This window comes from Littorina saxatilis, linkage group LG1 (assembly GCF_037325665.1).
Source record: "Littorina saxatilis isolate snail1 linkage group LG1, US_GU_Lsax_2.0, whole genome shotgun sequence".
Lineage (NCBI taxonomy): Eukaryota > Metazoa > Mollusca > Gastropoda > Littorinimorpha > Littorinidae > Littorina > Littorina saxatilis.
In genome coordinates this window covers 108,245,504-108,267,874 of record NC_090245.1, presented here as the reverse complement: position 1 = coordinate 108,267,874, position 22,371 = coordinate 108,245,504, and the positions used below count along the sequence as shown (strand labels likewise).

At 46.6% G+C, this 22,371-nt stretch overlaps 1 protein-coding gene and 1 long non-coding RNA gene across 5 annotated transcripts in view; one reads left to right on the top strand and one right to left on the bottom strand.

Moving 5' to 3' along the window:
- The window catches only part of LOC138949542 (C-myc promoter-binding protein-like), a 150,075-nt gene that overhangs the window by 51,589 nt on the left and 76,115 nt on the right, over positions 1–22,371 (top strand). For all 4 annotated transcript variants that reach the window (XR_011450327.1, XM_070321410.1, XM_070321401.1 and 1 more), the window contains 7 exons: positions 1,134–1,278; positions 2,632–2,725; positions 5,281–5,362; positions 5,688–5,730; positions 12,301–12,438; positions 18,102–18,243; positions 22,198–22,343. Coding sequence is in view for 3 of the 4 variants with exons in the window: in XM_070321410.1 (XP_070177511.1) it covers positions 1,134–1,278; positions 2,632–2,725; positions 5,281–5,362; positions 5,688–5,730; positions 12,301–12,438; positions 18,102–18,243; positions 22,198–22,343 (790 nt within the window). In the remaining variant the exon portion in view is untranslated. The remainder of the gene's footprint in view (positions 1–1,133; positions 1,279–2,631; positions 2,726–5,280; positions 5,363–5,687; positions 5,731–12,300; positions 12,439–18,101; positions 18,244–22,197; positions 22,344–22,371) is intronic.
- On the bottom strand, positions 8,790–12,159 carry LOC138949589 (uncharacterized). The gene is made up of 3 exons (XR_011450368.1): positions 11,685–12,159; positions 11,462–11,555; positions 8,790–9,033 (listed from the first exon to the last, which is right to left on the bottom strand). It is a non-coding gene; the product is annotated as an uncharacterized lncRNA (long non-coding RNA).

The following is a 22,371-nucleotide window of genomic DNA, read 5'->3' as shown; positions in this document are numbered from 1 at the left end:
GGTCTACAGGGGAGGAGTCTTCATAGGGGGGTTTAAAGGTGGCATTCAAATGTAATGTCATCTGCTCGTATTTACCATCATTGATAACTGTAAGCAACTGTGACGGAAGTTCTGTCATAAGAAAATCCATAATGTAGTGGTTAAGAAGTCACTCCTAGCCAGGATCCTGCGAACTAAATGGGTCTTAATATAGAGGGAGTCCTAAAGTGGTGGGTCTTAAACCGGGCTTCATTGTATTGTGTGTGTTGTAGTTGTGTCTTAAAACAGGCTTCATTGTATTGTGTGTGTTGTAGTAGTGTCTTAAAACAGGCTTCATTGTATTGTGTGTGTTGTAGTTGTGTCTTAAAACAGGCTTCATTGTATTGTGTGTGTTGTGGTCGTGTCTTAAAACAGGCTTCATTGTATTGTGTGTGTTGTAGTTGTGTCTTAAAACAGGCTTCATTGTATTGTGTGTGTTGTAGTAGTGTCTTAAAACAGGCTTCATTGTATTGTGTGTGTTGTAGTAGTGTCTTAAAACAGGCTTCATTGTATTGTGTGTGTTGTAGTTGTGTCTTAAACTGGGCTTCATTGTATTGTGTGTGTTGTGGTAGTGTCTTAAAACAGGCTTCATTGTATTGTGTGTGTTGTAGTAGTGTCTTAAAACAGGCTTCATTGTATTGTGTGTGTTGTAGTTGTGTCTTAAAACAGGCTTCATTGTATTGTGTGTGTTGTAGTAGTGTCTTAAAACAGGCTTCATTGTATTGTGTGTGTTGTAGTAGTGTCTTAAAACAGGCTTCATTGTATTGTGTGTGTTGTAGTAGTGTCTTAAAACAGGCTTCATTGTATTGTGTGTGTTGTAGTAGTGTCTTAAAACAGGCTTCATTGTATTGTGTGTGTTGTGGTCGTGTCTTAAAACAGGCTTCATTGTATTGTGTGTGTTGTGGTAGTGTCTTAAAACAGGCTTCATTGTATTGTGTGTGTTGTAGTTGTGTCTTAAAACAGGCTTCATTGTATTGTGTGTGTTGTAGTAGTGTCTTAAAACAGGCTTCATTGTATTGTGTGTGTTGTAGTAGTGTCTTAAAACAGGCTTCATTGTATTGTGTGTGTTGTGGTAGTGTCTTAAAAGGGATGTTTGATTACACTGTGTTTTGCAGTGGAGCGTCGTTCATCACGTTGCTGCGTAACCTGGGCCCTGAGCTGTGCATGAACCTTATGCTCTACGTGCTGCTGGAAAACAAGATATTGCTGCATTCTCTGCGCCCCACTGTGCTCACCGAGGTGGCCGAGGCCGTCACTAGTGTGAGTATCTGCTGTGTATCTCACGTCATGTGTATCTTGTATCTCTGCGTCCCACTGTGCTCACCGGGATGGCCGAGGCTGTCACTAGTGTGAGTATCTGCTGTGTATCTCACGTCATGTGTATCTTGTATCTCTGCGCCCCACTGTGCTCACCGAGGTGGCCGAGGCCGTCACTAGTGTGAGTATCTGCTGTGTATCTCACGTCATGTGTATCTTGTATCTCTGCGCCCCACTGTGCTCACCGAGGTGGCCGAGGCCGTCACTAGTGTGAGTATCTGCTGTGTATCTCACGTCATGTGTAGCTTGTATCTCTGCGTCCCACTGTGCTCACTGAGGTGGCCGAGGCCGTCACTAGCGTATCTGCTGTGTATCTCACGTCATGTGTATCTTGTATCTCTGCGCCCCACTGTGCTCACTGAGGTGGCCGAGGCCGTCACTAGTGTGAGTATCTGCTGTGTATCTCACGTCATGTGTAGCTTGTATCTCTGCGCCCCACTGTGCTCACCGAGGTGGCCGAGGCCGTCACTAGTGTATCTGCTGTGTATCTCACGTCATGTGTATCTTGTATCTCTGCGCCCCACTGTGCTCACGGAGGTGGCCGAGGCCGTCACTAGTGTGAGTATCTGCTGTGTATCTCACGTCATGTGTATCTTGTATCTCTGCGCCCCACTGTGCTCACTGAGGTGGCCGAGGCCGTCACTAGTGTGAGTATCTGCTGTGTATCTCACGTCATGTGTATCTTGTATCTCTGCGTCCCACTGTGCTCACCGAGGTGGCCGAGGCCGTCACTAGTGTGAGTATCTGCTGTGTATCTCACGTCATGTGTATCTTGTATCTCTGCGCCCCACTGTGCTCACTGAGGTGGCCGAGGCCGTCACTAGTGTGAGTATCTGCTGTGTATCTCACGTCATGTGTATCTTGTATCTCTGCGTCCCACTGTGCTCACCGGGATGGCCGAGGCTGTCACTAGCGTGAGTATCATGAGTACACGGTTGTCATTACTGGTGTATACCATATTTTGGGGACAAAAAGGCGCTTTGTTGTAAAAGGCGCAACCCCCACTTTTAAGGTTAAAATGAGAAAAATCCACACAATAGGCAATTTGAATGTATCGGCCGCAAGTAAAAGGAAGAATACAGAGTGGAAATATGTTGTCTCTTCGATGTTGTGTACCACCGTCCTCTCTGAGGTTGCTGAGGCTGTCATTAGTGTAAGTACAGCAGAACCCCATCACCCCCCCAGTCCCATTTCAAGTTGAAGAAAGGATGGCTGTAAAGCCTGTTGCAGATGGTGAGCTGTGTATTGTTGTTGATGATGTGTCACAGATGATGAGATGTGCGTTGTATGTTGCAGATGATTTTCCCGTTTCACTGGCAGTGTCCGTACATCCCCCTGTGTCCCCTGGGGCTGTCAGACGTGCTCAACGCTCCCTGTCCCTTTATCGTCGGTGAGTTGACCCTAAATCATGTCATTAATTGGGTGAAGCTGGCCTCACGAATCTTAAGCACTAAGTTTTCGGTAAAAAGACTTTGCGAAGTCACCTTCAGGCTCAATTGAGGACCGCTGTTACTTGATCATCTCACCTTCACCACCTTCACCACCTTCACCACCTGCTGTTTGTACGCGACTTGAATCAGTACTTACACTTCATTATCCTTTACAGACGTTGTTAAATGTTCTTGCCAAAGCGTCTTGTTATATACGACAAGACTGAAAATGCCAGATCTCTGTGCTGCCAGGGTCTCACCTGATCACTGGTAAAGTTCTCTGTGCTGCCAGGGTCTCACCTGATCACTGGTAAAGTTCTCTGTGCTGCCAGGGTCTCACCTGATCACTGGTAAAGTTCTCTGTGCTGCCAGGGTCTCACCTGATCACTGGTAAAGTTCTCTGTGCTGCCAGGGTCTCACCTGATCACTGGTAAAGTTCTCTGTGCTGCCAGGGTCTCACCTGATCACTGGTAAAGTTCTCTGTGCTGCCAGGGTCTCACCTGATCACTGGTAAAGTTCTCTGTGCTGCCAGGGTCTCACCTGATCACTGGTAAAGTTCTCTGTGCTGCCAGGGTCTCACCTGATCACTGGTAAAGTTCTCTGTGCTGCCAGGGTCTCACCTGATCACTGGTAAAGTTCTCTGTGCTGCCAGGGTCTCACCTGATCACTGGTAAAGTTCTCTGTGCTGCCAGGGTCTCACCTGATCACTGGTAAAGTTCTCTGTGCTGCCAGGGTCTCACCTGATCACTGGTAAAGTTCTCTGTGCTGCCAGGGTCTCACCTGATCACTGGTAAAGTTCTCTGTGCTGCCAGGGTCTCACCTGATCACTGGTAAAGTTCTCTGTGCTGCCAGGGTCTCACCTGATCACTGGTAAAGTTCTCTGTGCTGCCAGGGTCTCACCTGATCACTGGTAAAGTTCTCTGTGCTGCCAGGGTCTCACCTGATCACTGGTAAAGTTCTCTGTGCTGCCAGGGTCTCACCTGATCACTGGTAAAGTTCTCTGTGCTGCCAGGGTCTCACCTGATCACTGGTAAAGTTCTCTGTGCTGCCAGGGTCTCACCTGATCACTGGTAAAGTTCTCTGTGCTGCCAGGGTCTCACCTGATCACTGGTAAAGTTCTCTGTGCTGCCAGGGTCTCACCTGATCACTGGTAAAGTTCTCTGTGCTGCCAGGGTCTCACCTGATCACTGGTAAAGTTCCCTGTGCTGCCAGGGTCTCACCTGATCACTGGTAAAGTTCCCTGTGCTGCCAGGGTCTCACCTGATCACTTGTAAAGATCTCTGTGCTGCCAGGGTCTCACCTGATCACTGGTAAAGTTCTCTGTGCTGCCAGGGTCTCACCTGATCACTGGTAAAGTTCTCTGTGCTGCCAGGGTCTCACCTGATCACTGGTCAAGTTCTCTGTGCTGCCAGGGTCTCACCTGATCACTGGTCAAGTTCTCTGTGCTGCCAGGGTCTCACCTGATCACTGGTCAAGTTCTCTGTGCTGCCAGGGTCTCACCTGATCACTGGTCAAGTTCTCTGTGCTGCCAGGGTCTCACCTGATCACTGGTCAAGTTCTCTGTGCTGCCAGGGTCTCACCTGATCACTGGTCAAGTTCTCTGTGCTGCCAGGGTCTCACCTGATCACTGGTCAAGTTCTCTGTGCTGCCAGGGTCTCACCTGATCACTGGTCAAGTTCTCTGTGCTGCCAGGGTCTCACCTGATCACTGGTCAAGTTCTCTGTGCTGCCAGGGTCTCACCTGATCACTGGTCAAGTTCTCTGTGCTGCCAGGGTCTCACCTGATCACTGGTAAAGTTCTCTGTGCTGCCAGGGTCTCACCTGATCACTGGTAAAGTTCTCTGTGCTGCCAGGGTCTCACCTGATCACTGGTAAAGTTCTCTGTGCTGCCAGGGTCTCACCTGATCACTGGTAAAGTTCTCTGTGTTGCCAGGGTCTCACCTGATCACTGGTAAAGTTCTCTGTGCTGCCAGGGTCTCACCTGATCACTGGTAAAGTTCTCTGTGCTGCCAGGGTCTCACCTGATCACTGGTAAAGTTCTCTGTGCTGCCAGGGTCTCACCTGATCACTGGTAAAGTTCTCTGTGCTGCCAGGGTCTCACCTGATCACTGGTAAAGTTCTCTGTGCTGCCAGGGTCTCACCTGATCACTGGTAAAGTTCTCTGTGTTGCCAGGGTCTCACCTGATCACTGGTAAAGATCTCTGTGCTGCCAGGGTCTCACCTGATCACTGGTAAAGATCTCTGTGCTGCCAGGGTCTCACCTGATCACTGGTAAAGTTCTCTGTGCTGCCAGGGTCTCACCTGATCACTGGTAAAGATCTCTGTGCTGCCAGGGTCTCACCTGATCACTGGTAAAGTTCTCTGTGCTGCCAGGGTCTCACCTGATCACTGGTAAAGTTCCCTGTGCTGCCAGGGTCTCACCTGATCACTGGTAAAGTTCTTGCTTTTCAGCTGTTGACTCTACACATTTCTGACTGTGTTCACTCGTTGACTGTGTTTTGTGTTGGTGTTAACAGGTATTGACTCTCGCTACTTTGACCTGTTCGACCCTCCGTCTGACATCATCTGTGTTGACCTAGACACCAACAGAATATACATGTGAGTGCAGTTGTAATGATATCAGCATTTTATCTTTTTGATCATTAAAAATAATCATTTTCTCCTTGAAGGTGTGTGTGACTTGGGGGGGGGGGGGGGTTGTGTTGGTGGGTGGGTGAGTGTCACTGTGTTTTTTTTTGTTTTTTAATGTGAGTTTGTGTTTGTGTGTGTGTGTGTGTGCGTGGGTGGGTGTTTGGGTGGGTGAGTGTGTTCTTGTCTGAGTTGTGTGTGTGGTTTGTGCGTGTGTGTTACGGTCTGTACTTTGCTCTTTGGGGTTTTCCTGCTTAGCTTTAAGTTAATTGTTAAAATTATTGCTTTGTTTCAGGCCAGAGGACAAAAAGCACTTGAATTACAAGATCATGCCAAAGGTAACCTAAACATGAACACAGCTTCAAGTTGTAGTGTTTGTCTGTTCACAGTTTTTGTCTGTCTGTGTAAAACTCCAAGAAAATTTTTTACTTATACTGTTCAAAAAAAGAAACGCATAGCTTGTAATATTTGGTTAATTTAGTTATATGGCTACAAGGATATCCACCAAACTGCAGAAAATGTTTATCTGGTCGTCGACCTTTCGTCCATTGCCACAAGTGAGCTCTGCACGTGACGCATGCGTTATCAGTGGCTACAATGTCAAAATTGCTCATTTGGCATGACCACTCGTCATGCTTCAGTGTAATCTCGTGAAACGCGGGGAATATTGAGCTCTCACCATGTCTTCCAAAACCCATAAAAGCGGATTGTTCGCCACAAAGAAATCAGACGACAATTCAGCGACGAAAGATGGCCCGATTGAGCAGAGAAGACCGCCAAATTGCATTGGGTCGTTTACAAGCAGGCCAAAGTCAAAGTGCAATCGCCAGGCACTTCCACGTGTCCCAGAGCACCATCAGTAGACTGTGGGTCAGGTTTCAAGCCACTGGCTCCGTTGCTGACTTGCCACGAGCGGGAAGACCAAGGGCGACAACTGCTGCTTACGACCGCTTCATACGGCTCCGCCACCTCCGGAATCGTTTCCTGTCGGCCTCATCTTCTGTCCAGGCTCTCCCCGGGCCACACCGATTATCGGACCAGACCGTGCGGAACCGCCTGCATGAAGCTGGTTTGAGAGCTCGCAGACCTCACAGAGGAGCTGTCCTCACCTGCCGCCATCGCCAGAACCGAGTGCAGTGGGGCAACCAGCACCTTCGCTGGACCGTCCGGAATCACTGGAGACACGTGTGGTTCAGCGACGAGTCTTACTTCCTGCTCCAGCGACATGATGGTCGGAGGAGGGTCTACCGGAGAGTAAACGAACGTTACGCGCCCAACTGTGTGGATGAGGCACCCGTTCATGGTGGTGGAGGCGTCATGGTGTGGGGGGCGATCAATACCGCTGGAAGGAGCACCCTGGTGCACGTCCAAGGGCGCATAACTGCCCAGCGATACGTGGAGGAAATTCTGCGCCCACACGCCCTTCCTCTTCTGGCTGACCAGGATGCCATATTCCAGCAGGACAACGCTCGCCCGCACACAGCACGACTCACCACCCAGTTCCTCACCGACCACCATGTCCAGGTGCTTCCCTGGCCATCCATGTCGCCAGACATGAACCCGATAGAACACCTCTGGGATGAATTGGACAGACGTGTGCGCAGGCGAGAAGAAGCGCCGGCAAATCACCGCGATCTATTGCAGGCACTTCAGGAGGAGTGGGACACCATCCCACAGCAAGATATCCGGCATCTGATCCAGTCCATGCCCAGAAGGTGCCGGGCAGTTGTTGCTGCTCAAGGCAGTCACACCCCCTACTGACTTGACAGCCTCGGCACCCAATCGTATTGATTGACTGATTGATTTGAAGATGCAAATGAACTGTGTGTGCATTCAACTGTGTCCATACCAAATTTCAAACAAATAATCTAAATATTGGATTTTCTGTTAATTTTTTCGAAAAATAAAACAAATTTGGCAAGTAGCAACTATGCGTTTCTTTTTTTGAACAGTATATTTCTCAAATTAAATAATAGAGTTAGTATGTCACAGTATTTTAAAAGCAACAAGCAATTGCTTGGACCATCTTTGAGATCTGTTAGTCCCTAAATGCTAGTTGTTGTTGTAATGTTAACACTTGTATGATGACTGGTAGTTGTTGTTGTCATGTTAACACTTGTACGATGACTGGTAGTTGTTGTCATGTTAACACTTGTATGATGACTGGTAGTTGTTGTCATGTTAACACTTGTATGATGACTGGTAGTTGTTGTCATGTTAACACTTGTACGATGACTGGTAGTTGTAATGTTAACACTTGTATGATGACTGGTAGTTGTTGTTGTCATGTTAACACTTGTATGATGACTGGTAGTTGTTGTTGTCATGTTAACACTTGTATGATGACTGGTAGTTGTAATGTTAACACTTGTATGATGACTGGTAGTTGTTGTTGTCATGTTAACACTTGTATGATGACTGGTAGTTGTTGTTGTCATGTTAACACTTGTATGATGACTGGTAGTTGTTGTTGTCATGTTAACACTTGTATGATGACTGGTAGTTGTTGTCATGTTAACACTTGTATGATGACTGGTAGTTGTTGTTGTCATGTTAACACTTGTATGATGACTGGTAGTTGTTGTTGTCATGTTAACCTTCGCCGGCACTCGTTATCGACTACACACGGAAGCATTCGTGGGGCCGTGCGGACCCATGCTTCTCAAAGAAGGAAAAATGTGCATATCCTTCCGTGGCACTCGTGGGGCCGTGCGGACCCATGCTTCTCAAAGAAAGAAAAATATGCATATCCTTCCGTGGCACTCGTGGGGCCGTGCGGACCCATACTCTTAAGCACTGTAATGGACTTTCAGTTTCCAATTAGCTTGTGCACAGAAATCATGTAAACCGAAAGTAGTTTCTGGAGGAAGTAGCTTGGCAACCGAGAGCAGAAGCGGATACTGCGGGAGCTGACGCATCATGGAGAGGCCAAACATCTTTGACGCTCTTGTCACCGTCGAAGGGTATCCTGAAGAATTATATGGTGAGTAGAGAGAGAGAGACAGAGACAGAGACAGAGACAGAGACAGAGACAGAGAGAGACAGAGAAACAGCTAGCAAAACAATGAGGGTGATAGAAAACGTAATGCAAGATGGCGGAGGCTGTGCTTGAATACATGTTCACAAACCTTATGACTCGTGTGCCTGTTTGTGTGTGCATGCATTATTATGTACACACATATTAGTGTGCTTGTGTGCATGCATACGTGTGCAAATGTAGTTCATTGTGTTCGTGTGTGTCGACTTTTATGTGTGCGTACATGGGTGTGCTTGTGTGGTGCAGGGGGGGGGGGGGGGGGTCAGTGAAGGTGCTGGGGAAGGGGGCATACTTGTGATACAGTGAATGTGTGTGTGTGATTTATATTGCACAGAGTGGATTTAACTGTAGTGCCCCTGATTTTATTTTTTCCAGAGGAACCTGTAGAGACAGGCAGTCGAAGGCGCTGCAGCAGACGTACCAGACAGTGGCGACGACGAGACAAGCGATGAGGAGTTCCTGCCCCCGTCATCTGACGACGAGTCACCTGATGAAGTGAGTACAGAAGAGGAGTTGGAAGGAGATGAAGAAGAGTGCAGCCCTTCTGAGTTGGAGGATCTCACCACATACACAGCGAAAGACGGCACCAAATGGAGGAAAGCTCCTGTGTTGCCATCCACGAAAACCAAAAGCAAGAACATTTTCAAGCCTCCACCTACACAGATACCTGGGACACACCATGTTCACAAACCTTATGACTCTTTCAAACTGTTTGTGTCTGACAAGATGATAACTGATACTGTTCGGTACACAAACATGTTCGGCAGCAGTAAATGGCCAAACATGTGGGTTGCATGCGACTCAGTTGAAATTGAGGCTCTGTTTGGTTTGATGTTGTTTTTAGGGGTCAGAAAACAAAACATGCTTTCAACTAGTGAGGTATGGGACCCCATTGATGGGATCAGTCTTGTCAGAGCATGCATGTCCATAAACAGGTTCAAAACGCTCATGTCTTGTCTGAGATTCGATGATAAATCGACCAGATCAGCAAGGAGAGGGAAAGATACATTCGCCCCATTCAGGGACATGTGGGACCAGTTCAACAACAATCTGAGTAAACACTACATTGCTGGACCCCTGCTTACCATTGATGAGCAGTTGGTCCCCTTTAGGGGCAGATGCAATTTTTTGCAGTACCTGCCGAGCAAACCTGATCGGTATGGCATCAAGATATTCTGGATTGCTGACTCCAGCAATTGTTTCCCTCTCTTTGGCATCCCCTACCTTGGCCGTCCGATTGGCCAGGACCGACAGGTCAATTTGGGACGCAACACTGCCCTGCAGTTGGCGCAGCCCTTTTTCAAGAGTGGTCACAACGTGACATGCGACAACTACTTCACAGACTTTTCTCTGGCTGAAGGCTGTCTCAAGAATGGTCTCACGGTGGTTGGCACAGTGAGAACCAACAAAAGATTCCTGCCTGAGCCATTCAAATCAAAGAAAGGCCTTCCACTGCACGGCAATGAGTTTGCCTATGGCACTACGGCAACCCTGGTAAATTACCAGGGGAAAAGAAACAAAAACACTGTGGTTCTCAGTTCCATGCATGAAAAGGGCGTGGTCGAAGCAGGCGCCCCCAAAAACAAGCCAGAAATAATTCTGTTCTACAATTCGACCAAGGGAGCAGTCGACGCCCTGGACAAGATGGCCCACACATACACCTCGAAAAGAGTGACCAACGTCAAGAGCAGGAAAGGCCAGGCAGGCTGAACCTCGCCCAAGTACATCAGGCACAACTTCTGGATCATTGCCAAGGAGACAGGCAGAACCTGAGCCCAGCACATCTGCTGAAACTACCAGCAAATCGCACAAGAGAGCACGATGTTTGATGTGTTTTTGAGTCACTTGAGAAAAAGTGACTCTATGTAATCGGTCAGTGTTAGTCTGTCCGGCCGGCCGTCCGGCCGTCCGTCCGTAGACACCACCTTAACGTTGGACTTTTCTCGGAAACTATCAAAGCGATCGGGCTCATATTTTGTTTAGTCGTGACCTCCAATGACCTCTACACTTTAACGATGGTTTCGTTGACCTTTGACCTTTTTCAAGGTCACAGGTCAGCGTCAAAGGAAAAATTAGACATTTTATATCTTTGACAAAGTTCATCGGATGTGATTGAAACTTTGTAGGATTATTCTTTACATCAAAGTATTTACATCTGTAGCCTTTTACGAACGTTATCAGAAAAACAAGGGAGATAACTAGCCTTTTCTGTTCGGCAACACACAACTTAACGTTGGGCTTTTCTCGGAAACTATAAAAGTGACCGGGCTCAAATTTTATGTGAACGTGACTCATTGTGTTGTGAATAGCAATTTCTTCCTGTCCATCTGATGCCTCATATAATATTCAGAACTGCGAAAGTGACTCGATCGAGCGTTTGCTCTTCTTGTTGGAAGGTTGACCGAAAAGTGAAACAGAGATGCCGGAGGTGCAGGTCATTTATCTGTCCAGATCATACGAAAGCTGAATGCACTGCCTGCTTCGATGGACAATAATGTGCCTGTCAGATACTGTTTCTGTATCATGTTTTCGCATTGTCTGTGCCATCTTGCTCTTGACATTGGCTGATCCAGTGTACCACCAGGCCTACAGCACATTTTGTGCCACGTTTACTTCTCTCTCTCATACACACAGCTTCTTCTGCACTTGACCAAAAATGCTATGGATGAAAATAAATGTTTGACATTTATTGTCATTTTTTAAAAAATATTGTCCGATCAAACACTGCATGTGTGTGTGTGTGTGGGGGTATGTTTGTGTGTGTGGTGTGTCTGTACTGTGCCTGTATGTCTTTCTCTGCCTGTCTGTCTTGTTCAGTTTGACTGTCTCAGTTTACTGTGACACACACTTCTCTCTCTCTCTCTCTCTCTCTCTCTCTCTCTCTCTCTCTCTCTCTCTCTCTCTCTTTCTCTCTCTCAGCACGCTCTATACACACACTCCCCCCTCACACACACGCACACACATACACACACGAGGCCTGCATGCCAGCCTAGCTTTACCATCACTGTCAATCTGTGAATTGTTCAGCTTACCATGAGGCTCCCCCACATCGCCTTGTACACTTCCTTCCTGCTGCTCCCCGCGTGGCACAAAATGTGCAGAAGGCCTGGTGGTATCCCACTAGCCCTGTGTATAGAGAGACGGAATTTCTGCATACAATTGTTGATAAACAAAGCAAAAGGCTTGCAGTAATAACACATAGTTCATCAAGTGCACATGATAAAACAACAATGAAATACTGGGAGAAAAACCTACCCATGTTTGGCGAAATCGCTTTTCAGCTCCTTCAAGGCAAAACTGCTGCTGACACTTGCCTCCGCCATGATGTAGCGATGAAAACAGGCCGTTTCCGGTATTTGGAACAATTAAAATATTATGGGTCTGCATGGCCCCACGAGTGCCACGGAAGGGTTTGCACAATTCTCCTTCTTTGAGAAGTATGGGTCTGCACGGCCCCACGAGTGCCTCGGAAGGGTATACACGCTTTTCCTTCTTTGAGAAGTATGGGTCCGCACGGACCCACGAATGCTTCCGTGTGTAGTCTAAATTTGACCATTAATTAATTAATTAATTATCACTGAAATGTAATGAGCTTTTAGGAGATGATAGCTTTTTAGGTGTCTGAGGCATTTCTAAAAGCTCATTAAAAAATTCCAACTCGTTTAAGAGATATTTGCAATCAAACACCCTTCTGGGTCCGCACGGACCCACGAGTGCCGGCGAAGGTTAACACTTGTATGATGACTGGTAGTTGTTGTAATGTTAACACTTGTATGATGACTGGTAGTTGTTGTCATGTTAGAGAGTCTTGTCGTGAAGTGTGTTGTGGTCTGGGCTGTGTGTTGAACACCCGGTATATCTGTGTTGACAGAAAGCGGTGCGAGTGCTACAGGACTCCATGCACCGCCTGTTTGAAATGTCAACACCGGTCAACACCGGGCCGGCCAACGAGGAGATCAGTCTGGAGATGACCAACGTCGACCTCGACTTCAGGCGCAAGAAAATCCAGGTTAGTGCTGATTGTACAGGTTAGTGCTGATTGTACAGGTTAGTGCTCATTGTACAGGTTAGTGCCGATTGTACAGGTTAGTGCTCATTGTACAGGTTAGTGCTGATTGTACAGGTTAGTGCTGATTGTACAGGTTAGTGCTGATTGTACAGGTTAGTGCTGATTGTACAGGTTAGTGCCGATTGTACAGGTTAGTGCTCATTGTACAGGTTAGTGCTGATTGTACAGGTTAGTGCTCATTGTACAGGTTAGTGCTGATTGTACAGGTTAGTGCTGATTGTACAGGTTAGTGCTCATTGTACAGGTTAGTGCTCATTGTACAGGTTAGTGCTCATTGTACAGGTTAGTGCTCATTGTACAGGTTAGTGCTGATTGTACAGGTTAGTGCTCATTGTACAGGTTAGTGCTGATTGTACAGGTTAGTGCTGATTGTACAGGTTAGTGCTGATTGTACAGGTTAGTGCTGATTGTACAGGTTAGTGCTGATTGTACAGGTTAGTGCTGATTGTGCAGGTTAGTGCTGATTGTACAGGTTAGTGCTCATTGTACAGGTTAGTGGTCATTGTACAGGTTAGTGGTCATTGTACAGGTTAGTGCTGATTGTACAGGTTAGTGCTGATTGTACAGGTTAGTGCTGATTGTACAGGTTAGTGCTGATTGTACAGGTTAGTGCTGATTGTACAGGTTAGTGCTCATTGTACAGGTTAGTGCTGATTGTACAGGTTAGTGCTGATTGTACAGGTTAGTGCTGATTGTACAGGTTAGTGCTGATTGTACAGGTTAGTGCTGATTGTACAGGTTAGTGCTGATTGTACAGGTTAGTGCTGATTGTACAGGTTAGTGCTGATTGTACAGGTTAGTCCTCATTGTACAGGTTAGTGCTCATTGTACAGGTTAGTGGTCATTGTACAGGTTAGTGCTGATTGTACAGGTTAGTGCTGATTGTACAGGTTAGTGCTGATTGTACAGGTTAGTGCTCATTGTACAGGTTAGTGCCGATTGTACAGGTTAGTGCCGATTGTACAGGTTAGTGCCGATTGTACAGGTTAGTGCTGATTGTACAGGTTAGTGCTCATTGTACAGGTTAGTGCTGATTGTACAGGTTAGTGCTGATTGTACAGGTTAGTGCTCATTGTACAGGTTAGTGCTCATTGTACAGGTTAGTTCTGATTGTACAGGTTAGTGCTGATTGTACAGGTTAGTGCTCATTGTACAGGTTAGTGCTGATTGTACAGGTTAGTGCTGATTGTACAGGTTAGTGCTGATTGTACAGGTTAGTGCCGATTGTACAGGTTAGTGCTGATTGTACAGGTTAGTGCCGATTGTACAGGTTAGTGCTGATTGTACAGGTTAGTACTCATTGTACAGGTTAGTGCTGATTGTCCAGGTTAGTGCTGATTGTACAGGTTAGTGCTGATTGTACAGGTTAGTGCTCATTGTACAGGTTAGTGCTCATTGTACAGGTTAGTGCCGATTGTACAGGTTAGTGCTGATTGTACAGGTTAGTGCTGATTGTACAGGTTAGTGCTGATTGTACAGGTTAGTGCTGATTGTACAGGTTAGTGCTGATTGTACAGGTTAGTGCTGATTGTACAGGTTAGTGCTGATTGTACAGGTTAGTGCTGATTGTACAGGTTAGTGCTGATTGTACAGGTTAGTGCTGATTGTACAGGTTAGTGCTGATTGTACAGGTTAGTGCTGATTGTACAGGTTAGTGCTGATTGTACAGGTTAGTGCTCATTGTACAGGTTAGTGCTCATTGTACAGGTTAGTGCTGATTGTACAGGTTAGTGCTGATTGTACAGGTTAGTGCTGATTGTACAGGTTAGTGCTGATTGTACAGGTTAGTGCTGATTGTACAGGTTAGTGCTGATTGTACAGGTTAGTGCTGATTGTACAGGTTAGTGCTGATTGTACAGGTTAGTGCTCATTGTACAGGTTAGTGCTCATTGTACAGGTTAGTGCTGATTGTACAGGTTAGTGCTCATTGTACAGGTTAGTGCTCATTGTACAGGTTAGTGCTGATTGTACAGGTTAGTGCTGATTGTACAGGTTAGTGCTGATTGTACAGGTTAGTGCTGATTGTACAGGTTAGTGCTGATTGTACAGGTTAGTGCTGATTGTACAGGTTAGTGCTGATTGTACAGGTTAGTGCTGATTGTACAGGTTAGTGCTGATTGTACAGGTTAGTGCTGATTGTACAGGTTAGTGCTGATTGTACAGGTTAGTGCTCATTGTACAGGTTAGTGCTGATTGTACAGGTTAGTGCTCATTGTACAGGTTAGTGCTGATTGTACAGGTTAGTGCTCATTGTACAGGTTAGTGCTGATTGTACAGGTTAGTGCTGATTGTACAGGTTAGTGCTGATTGTACAGGTTAGTGCTGATTGTACAGGTTAGTGCTGATTGTACAGGTTAGTGCTGATTGTACAGGTTAGTGCTGATTGTACAGGTTAGTGCTGATTGTACAGGTTAGTGCTGATTGTACAGGTTAGTGCTGATTGTACAGGTTAGTGCTCATTGTACAGGTTAGTGCTCATTGTACAGGTTAGTGCTGATTGTACAGGTTAGTGCTGATTGTACAGGTTAGTGCTGATTGTACAGGTTAGTGCTGATTGTACAGGTTAGTGCTGATTGTACAGGTTAGTGCTGATTGTACAGGTTAGTGCTGATTGTACAGGTTAGTGCTGATTGTACAGGTTAGTGCTGATTGTACAGGTTAGTGCTCATTGTACAGGTTAGTGCTGATTGTACAGGTTAGTGCTGATTGTACAGGTTAGTGCCGATTGTACAGGTTAGTGCTCATTGTACAGGTTAGTGCTGATTGTACAGGTTAGTGCTCATTGTACAGGTTAGTGCTCATTGTACAGGTTAGTGCTCATTGTACAGGTTAGTGCTCATTGTACAGGTTAGTGCTGATTGTACAGGTTAGTGCTGATTGTACAGGTTAGTGCTCATTGTACAGGTTAGTGCTGATTGTACAGGTTAGTGCTGATTGTACAGGTTAGTGCTGATTGTACAGGTTAGTGCTGATTGTACAGGTTAGTGCTCATTGTACAGGTTAGTGGCTCATTGTACAGGTTAGTGCTGATTGTACAGGTTAGTGCTGATTGTACAGGTTAGTGCTGATTGTACAGGTTAGTGCTGATTGTACAGGTTAGTGCTGATTGTACAGGTTAGTGCTGATTGTACAGGTTAGTGCTCATTGTACAGGTTAGTGGTCATTGTACAGGTTAGTGCTCATTGTACAGGTTAGTGCTCATTGTACAGGTTAGTGCTCATTGTACAGGTTAGTGCTCATTGTACAGGTTAGTGCTGATTGTACAGGTTAGTGCTCATTGTACAGGTTAGTGCTCATTGTACAGGTTAGTGCTCATTGTACAGGTTAGTGCTGATTGTACAGGTTAGTGGTCATTGTACAGGTTAGTGCTCATTGTACAGGTTAGTGCTGATTGTACAGGTTAGTGCTGATTGTACAGGTTAGTGCTGATTGTACAGGTTAGTGCTGATTGTACAGGTTAGTGGTCATTGTACAGGTTAGTGCTGATTGTACAGGTTAGTGCTGATTGTACAGGTTAGTGCTGATTGTACAGGTTAGTGCTGATTGTACAGGTTAGTGCTCATTGTACAGGTTAGTGCTCATTGTACAGGTTAGTGCTGATTGTACAGGTTAGTGCTGATTGTACAGGTTAGTGCTCATTGTACAGGTTAGTGCTGATTGTACAGGTTAGTGCTCATTGTACAGGTTAGTGCTGATTGTACAGGTTAGTGCTCATTGTACAGGTTAGTGCTGATTGTACAGGATAGTGCTGATTGTACAGGTTAGTGCTGATTGTACAGGTTAGTGCTGATTGTACAGGTTAGTGCTGATTGTACAGGTTAGTGCTGATTGTACAGGTTAGTGCTCATTGTACAGGTTAGTGCCGATTGTACAGGTTAGTGCTGATTGTACAGGTTAGTGCTGATTGTACAGGTTAGTGCTCATTGTACAGGTTAGTGCTCATTGTACAGGTTAGTGCTCATTGTACAGGTTAGTGCTGATTGTACAGGTTAGTGCCGATTGTACAGGTTAGTGCCCATTGTACAGTTTAGTGCTCATTGTACAGGTTAGTGCCGATTGTACAGGTTAGTGCTGATTGTACAGGTTAGTGCTCATTGTACAGGTTAGTGCTGATTGTACAGGTTAGTGCTCATTGTACAGGTTAGTGCTCATTGTACAGGTTAGTGCTGATTGTACAGGTTAGTGCTGATTGTACAGGTTAGTGCTGATTGTACAGGTTAGTGCTGATTGTACAGGTTAGTGCTCATTGTACAGGTTAGTGCTGATTGTACAGGTTAGTGCTCATTGTACAGGTTAGTGCTGATTGTACAGGATAGTGCTGATTGTACAGGTTAGTGCTGATTGTACAGGTTAGTGCTGATTGTACAGGTTAGTGCTGATTGTACAGGTTAGTGCCGATTGTACAGGGTAGTGCTCATTGTACAGGTTAGTGCTGATTGTACAGGTTAGTGCTGATTGTACAGGTTAGTGCTGATTGTACAAGTTAGTGCTCATTGTACAGGTTAGTGCTCATTGTACAGGTTAGTGCTCATTGTACAGGTTAGTGCCGATTGTACAGGTTAGTGCCGATTGTACAGGTTAGTGCTGATTGTACAGGTTAGTGCTGATTGTACAGGTTAGTGCTGATTGTACAGGTTAGTGCCGATTGTACAGGTTAGTGCCGATTGTACAGGTTAGTGCTGATTGTACAGGTTAGTGCTGATTGTACAGGTTAGTGCTCATTGTACAGGTTAGTGCTCATTGTACAGGTTAGTGCTCATTGTACAGGTTAGTGCTCATTGTACAGGTTAGTGCTGATTGTACAGGTTAGTGCTGATTGTACAGGTTAGTGCTGATTGTACAGGTTAGTGCTGATTGTACAGGTTAGTGCTGATTGTACAGGTTAGTGGTCATTGTACAGGTTAGTGCTGATTGTACAGGTTAGTGCTGATTGTACAGGTTAGTGCTGATTGTACAGGTTAGTGCTGATTGTACAGGTTAGTGCTCATTGTACAGGTTAGTGCTGATTGTACAGGTTAGTGCTGATTGTACAGGTTAGTGCTGATTGTACAGGTTAGTGGTCATTGTACAGGTTAGTACTGATTGTACAGGTTAGTGCTGATTGTACAGGTTAGTGCTGATTGTACAGGTTAGTGCTGATTGTACAGGTTAGTGCTCATTGTACAGGTTAGTGCTGATTGTACAGGTTAGTGCTGATTGTACTCCCTTTTTGACTAAATGTATTCAGGCAGACTGGAAATCAAGAGAGAGGGGTGAATGAATGTGTGTACTTTTTTGATTTAATAAGTGTCTTTGATGAATTCATATCCGTTTGTAAAAAACAAATTTGAGGCCACACTGTGGTGACCACATTTTTTAATCACATTCGTTGTAAGAGCAAATGATTTCATTACAACAGGGTGTGCTCACCATGTCATGTCATGTTGTGTGTTCACCATGTCATGTTGTGTGTTCACCATGTCATGTCATGTTGTGTGTTCACCATGTCATGTCATGTTGTGTGTTCACCATGTCATGTTGTGTGTTCACCATGTCATGTCATGTTGTGTGTTCACCATGTCATGTCATGTTGTGTGTTCACGGTATCATGTTGTGTGACACAGATGCAGATGGAGCTGCTGATCCAGGAAGCGTTCCTACGATTCATGGCCATCCTGCTGCGCGATTACAAGTCTTACCTCAACCCCATCATGAAGCAGCCCAACAACCGCACCACCGACGCTACCGTCCTCTTTGACATGCAAGGTGAGTTGTCATAGTCTTCTTCCTTTTTTCGCTGCTGCCGTGGTTGTGTCCGTCATGAAGCGTATGGTACGTAATGCAGCAGTTCGGCATTGCATGGGTCCTGCACCTACGCTTTCAGCCATGGAGTGTATCGGGGTTCCCTCCTTAAGATGGACTGCCTGCCATGGCTGCTGAGCTCGGCCTGCCCACCGATGAGTAGAACGCATCAGGCCACTCACTTTTACCACCCTTCAGAAGCGTGTACCAGGCTGTGGCCGTTGTTAACAGCTTTCTTTAAACCACAAGTGAAGAGTTGAGTGTTGAGTGAGGACCAGTGTTCCCATCAATGGGAGCTGCTGCCAGATTTACAAAGGTGCTACCTCTCCTCAGACACCCCATACACCCGGTTGTCATAGTTACCACACAGCCTGGTAATAATACTCCTCAGAAGCAACAACACAAACCTACCCCCCGCGGGTTAGGGGGAGTCCCATATTGGTTGGGACGAGAAAGAATTTACCCGATGCTCCCCAGCATGTCGTAAGAGGCGACTAACGGATTCTGTTTCTCCTTTTACCCTTGTTAAGTGTTTCTTGTATAGAATATAGTCAATTTTGGTAAAGATTGTAGTCAAGCAGTATTTAAGAAATGTTAAGTCCTTTGTACTGGAAACTTGCATTCTCCCAGTAAGGTAATATATTGTACTACGTTGCAAGCCCCTGGAGCAAATTTTTGATTAGTGCTTTTGTGAACAAGAAACAATTGACAAGTGGCTCTATCCCATCTCCCCCTTTCCCCCGTCGCGATATAACCTTCGTGGTTGAAAACGACGTTAAACACCAAATAAAGAAAGAAAGAAACAGAAACCTGTTTGAAGTAACTAGAGATTGTGTGAGTGGAGAGGGGGATTGTGTGAGTGGAGAGGGGGATTGTGTGAGTGGAGAGGGAGATTGTGTGAGTGGAGAGGGAGATTGTGTGAGTGGAGAGGGAGATTGTGTGAGTGGAGAGGGGGATTGTGTGAGTGGAGAGGGGGTTGTGTGAGTGGAGAGGGAGATTGTGTGAGTGGAGAGGGGGATTGTGTGAGTGGAGAGGGAGATTGTGTGAGTGGAGAGGGAGATTGTGTGAGTGGAGAGGGGGATTGTGTGAGTGGAGAGGGGGATTGTGTCAGTGGAGAGGGGGGTTGTGTGAGTGGAGAGGGAGATTGTGTGAGTGGAGAGGGGGTTGTGTGAGTGGAGAGGGGGGTTGTGTGAGTGGAGAGGGGGGTTGTGTGAGTGGAGAGGGGGATTGTGTGAGTGGAGAGGGGGATTGTGTCAGTGGAGAGGGAGATTGTGTGAGTGGAGAGGGGGATTGTGTGAGTGGAGAGGGGGATTGTGTGAGTGGAGAGGGGGATTGTGTGAGTGGAGAGGGGGGTTGTGTAAGTGGAGAGGGGGGTTGTGTGAGTGGAGAGGGGGGTTGTGTGAGTGGAGAGGGGGGTTGTGTGAGTGGAGAGGGGGGTTGTGTGAGTGGAGAGGGGGGTTGTGTGAGTGGAGAGGGGGGTTGTGTGAGTGGAGAGGGGGGTTGTGTGAGTGGAGAGGGGGGTTGTGTGAGTGGAGAGGGGGGTTGTGTGAGTGGAGAGGGGGGTTGTGTGAGTGGAGAGGGGGGTTGTGTGAGTGGAGAGGGGGGTTGTGTGAGTGGAGAGGGGGATTGTGTGGGTGGAGAGGGGGATTGTGTGAGTGGAGAGGGGGATTGTCACGTTTCAATATATCACTTAAGGTGATTATGAACCGGTTAATTACTACTAATTAACTAACCACACCACGATCCACTCTCGCAGTCATACAATTAAATAGAGTCAACAAAAGTATAAGTTTCAGACGCCTGTTTATGTATACCTCCCTCGAGCCTTCACTCAAAATATGTTCCTTTTACGTTCTCAACACGTAAAAAACCCGTGGTCACTGACAAAATGCCAGTAGTATATAGAAAATTATAGTAACACGCTGAACCCGTGTAAATACAGTCAAATGAGAATGTTCTGTTCGAAAAGCTCTAGTTCATGCAGGGGTCACACACCCCACGTTGTCACTACTCCAATGAAATCACAGATAAGAAAAGACAACGGTGGTCAACGGGGTGCGTAAGACACGGTGCACTTAGCTTTCTTTCTGTATGCTGGTTAGCCGGTATGCTGGTTAGCCGGGTTGCTGGTTAGCCGGGTTGCTGGTTAGCCGGTTCGCTGGTTAGCCGGTCTGCTGGTTAGCCGGTCTCCTGGTTAGCCGGTCTCCTGGTTAGCGTAGCTTCAACAGGTCCCGCCAAAGTCAGCCGTGCAGATGTTACAGGAACGTAACGAAACGAAACGAAACGAAGGCTGCAAACAGAAAGCATCGGTGCACTAAACATGTCAGCTACCCCTCACCCACCACCTTTAAACATGTCATCTTTAAATATCTCATCGAGCACGTGGGCCTGCACAAAACGGACTTTTTACAACAACAAAACAGTCATTTTCCGTCCTTCTCTCCCTATCTGCAAAAACCATATACAGATTAGTATTTTAGCGTCACAGAGAGTAAATTATGCGCTAACCTGGAAAGAACAACAGAGAGTATTTCATTCCACAACACAGACTCATCAACAGCGTTAAATAATGATTTATTACCTCAAAAGCCTATGATTGTACTCTCAATGGAAGCAAAGTCCGCCTCCTCCCTGGAACAGCCTCTGTTCGTCAACAGTGACCAAAAACCTCCAGAACCCCTTGTCGAATCCTTATGCGAAAGCCATCGCCGACGAAGGAACGTTGACGACTTGTCCTCAGCAAAAATAGTGGCAGTGAGACAGGAAAAACTAGTGGAAGCTCCCCTAGAGTGCCGAATACAATATTCGGTGAAAAACCATCATACTCTAGAAACTGTGTATTAGATCCTTCCCCTTCTGCCGCTGGGTGTCAAGTGCCCCGTGCTTGTGTCTCTCTCAGACAACCTAGCCAATAACACGTGACTGACCTTGTCACAAAACCAGTCCAGCTATACACAATTCTGCCTCCCCAAGCAGAAAAAAGACACGAGAAACTCAATCCCTGAAAATCCCGTGCGCGCTGTCAGCGAAAAACCGTCAGCCCTGTGACAGCAAAAAAACCCGCTGTGAAACTCGTGCACTACAAAACATCCGTGCTAGTTGAGCACTGTCAGCAAACTCTGCTGTAGCCCAATATCACGTACAGGCGCTTTCTATCATACTCGACCAAGAACAGGCACTCCACTGAGTGACACTTTCTTGGTCTCTGTCACCCGATCGTGACAGGGATTGTGTCAGTGGAGAGGGGATTGTGTGAGTGGAGAGGGAGGTTGTGTGAGTGGAGAGGGGGTTGTGTGAGTGGAGAGGGGGATTGTGTGAGTGGAGAGGGGGTTGTGTGAGTGGAGAGGGAGATTGTGTGAGTGGAGAGGGAGATTGTGTGAGTGGAGAGGGGGATTGTGTGAGTGGAGAGGGGGATTGTGTGAGTGGAGAGGGGGGTTGTGTGAGTGGAGAGGGAGATTGTGTGAGTGGAGAGGGGGATTGTGTGAGTGGAGAGGGGGATTGTGTGAGTGGAGAGGGGGGTTGTGTGAGTGGAGAGGGAGATTGTGTGAGTGGAGAGGGGGTTGTGTGAGTGGAGAGGGGGATTGTGTGAGTGGAGAGGGGGATTGTGTTAGTGGAGAGGGAGATTGTGTGAGTGGAGAGGGGGATTGTGTGAGTGGAGAGGGGGATTGTGTGTGTGGAGAGGGGGATTGTGTGAGTGGAGAGGGGGATTGTGTGAGTGGAGAGGGGGATTGGGGGGACTTTTTTCATTTAGGGGTGCAGAACTGTGATGTAAGCGAGTGTAGGGATGGGTAGGACAGACAGTTGGTTTCTCCGGTTGATTTGAAGCGGTGAAAAACAAAGCCCTTTTGGCTATTTGGGCCCTACTCAGATTTTTCTTCTTCAGAACTGAAGGTGATTGTTCATTTGTGGTGTGTGCAGGTTTTGTGAAGAGCCGTGACAAGACCAACGCCAAGTTCTTCACCCAGATGATCAAGACGCAAATGTTCGTCCGTTTCATCGAGGAGCGCTCCTTTGTGTCAGACAAGGATGCCAGTCTGGCTTTCTTTGACGAGTGCACGGAGAAGGTGACAAAATACGTTTTTGTTTTGAGAT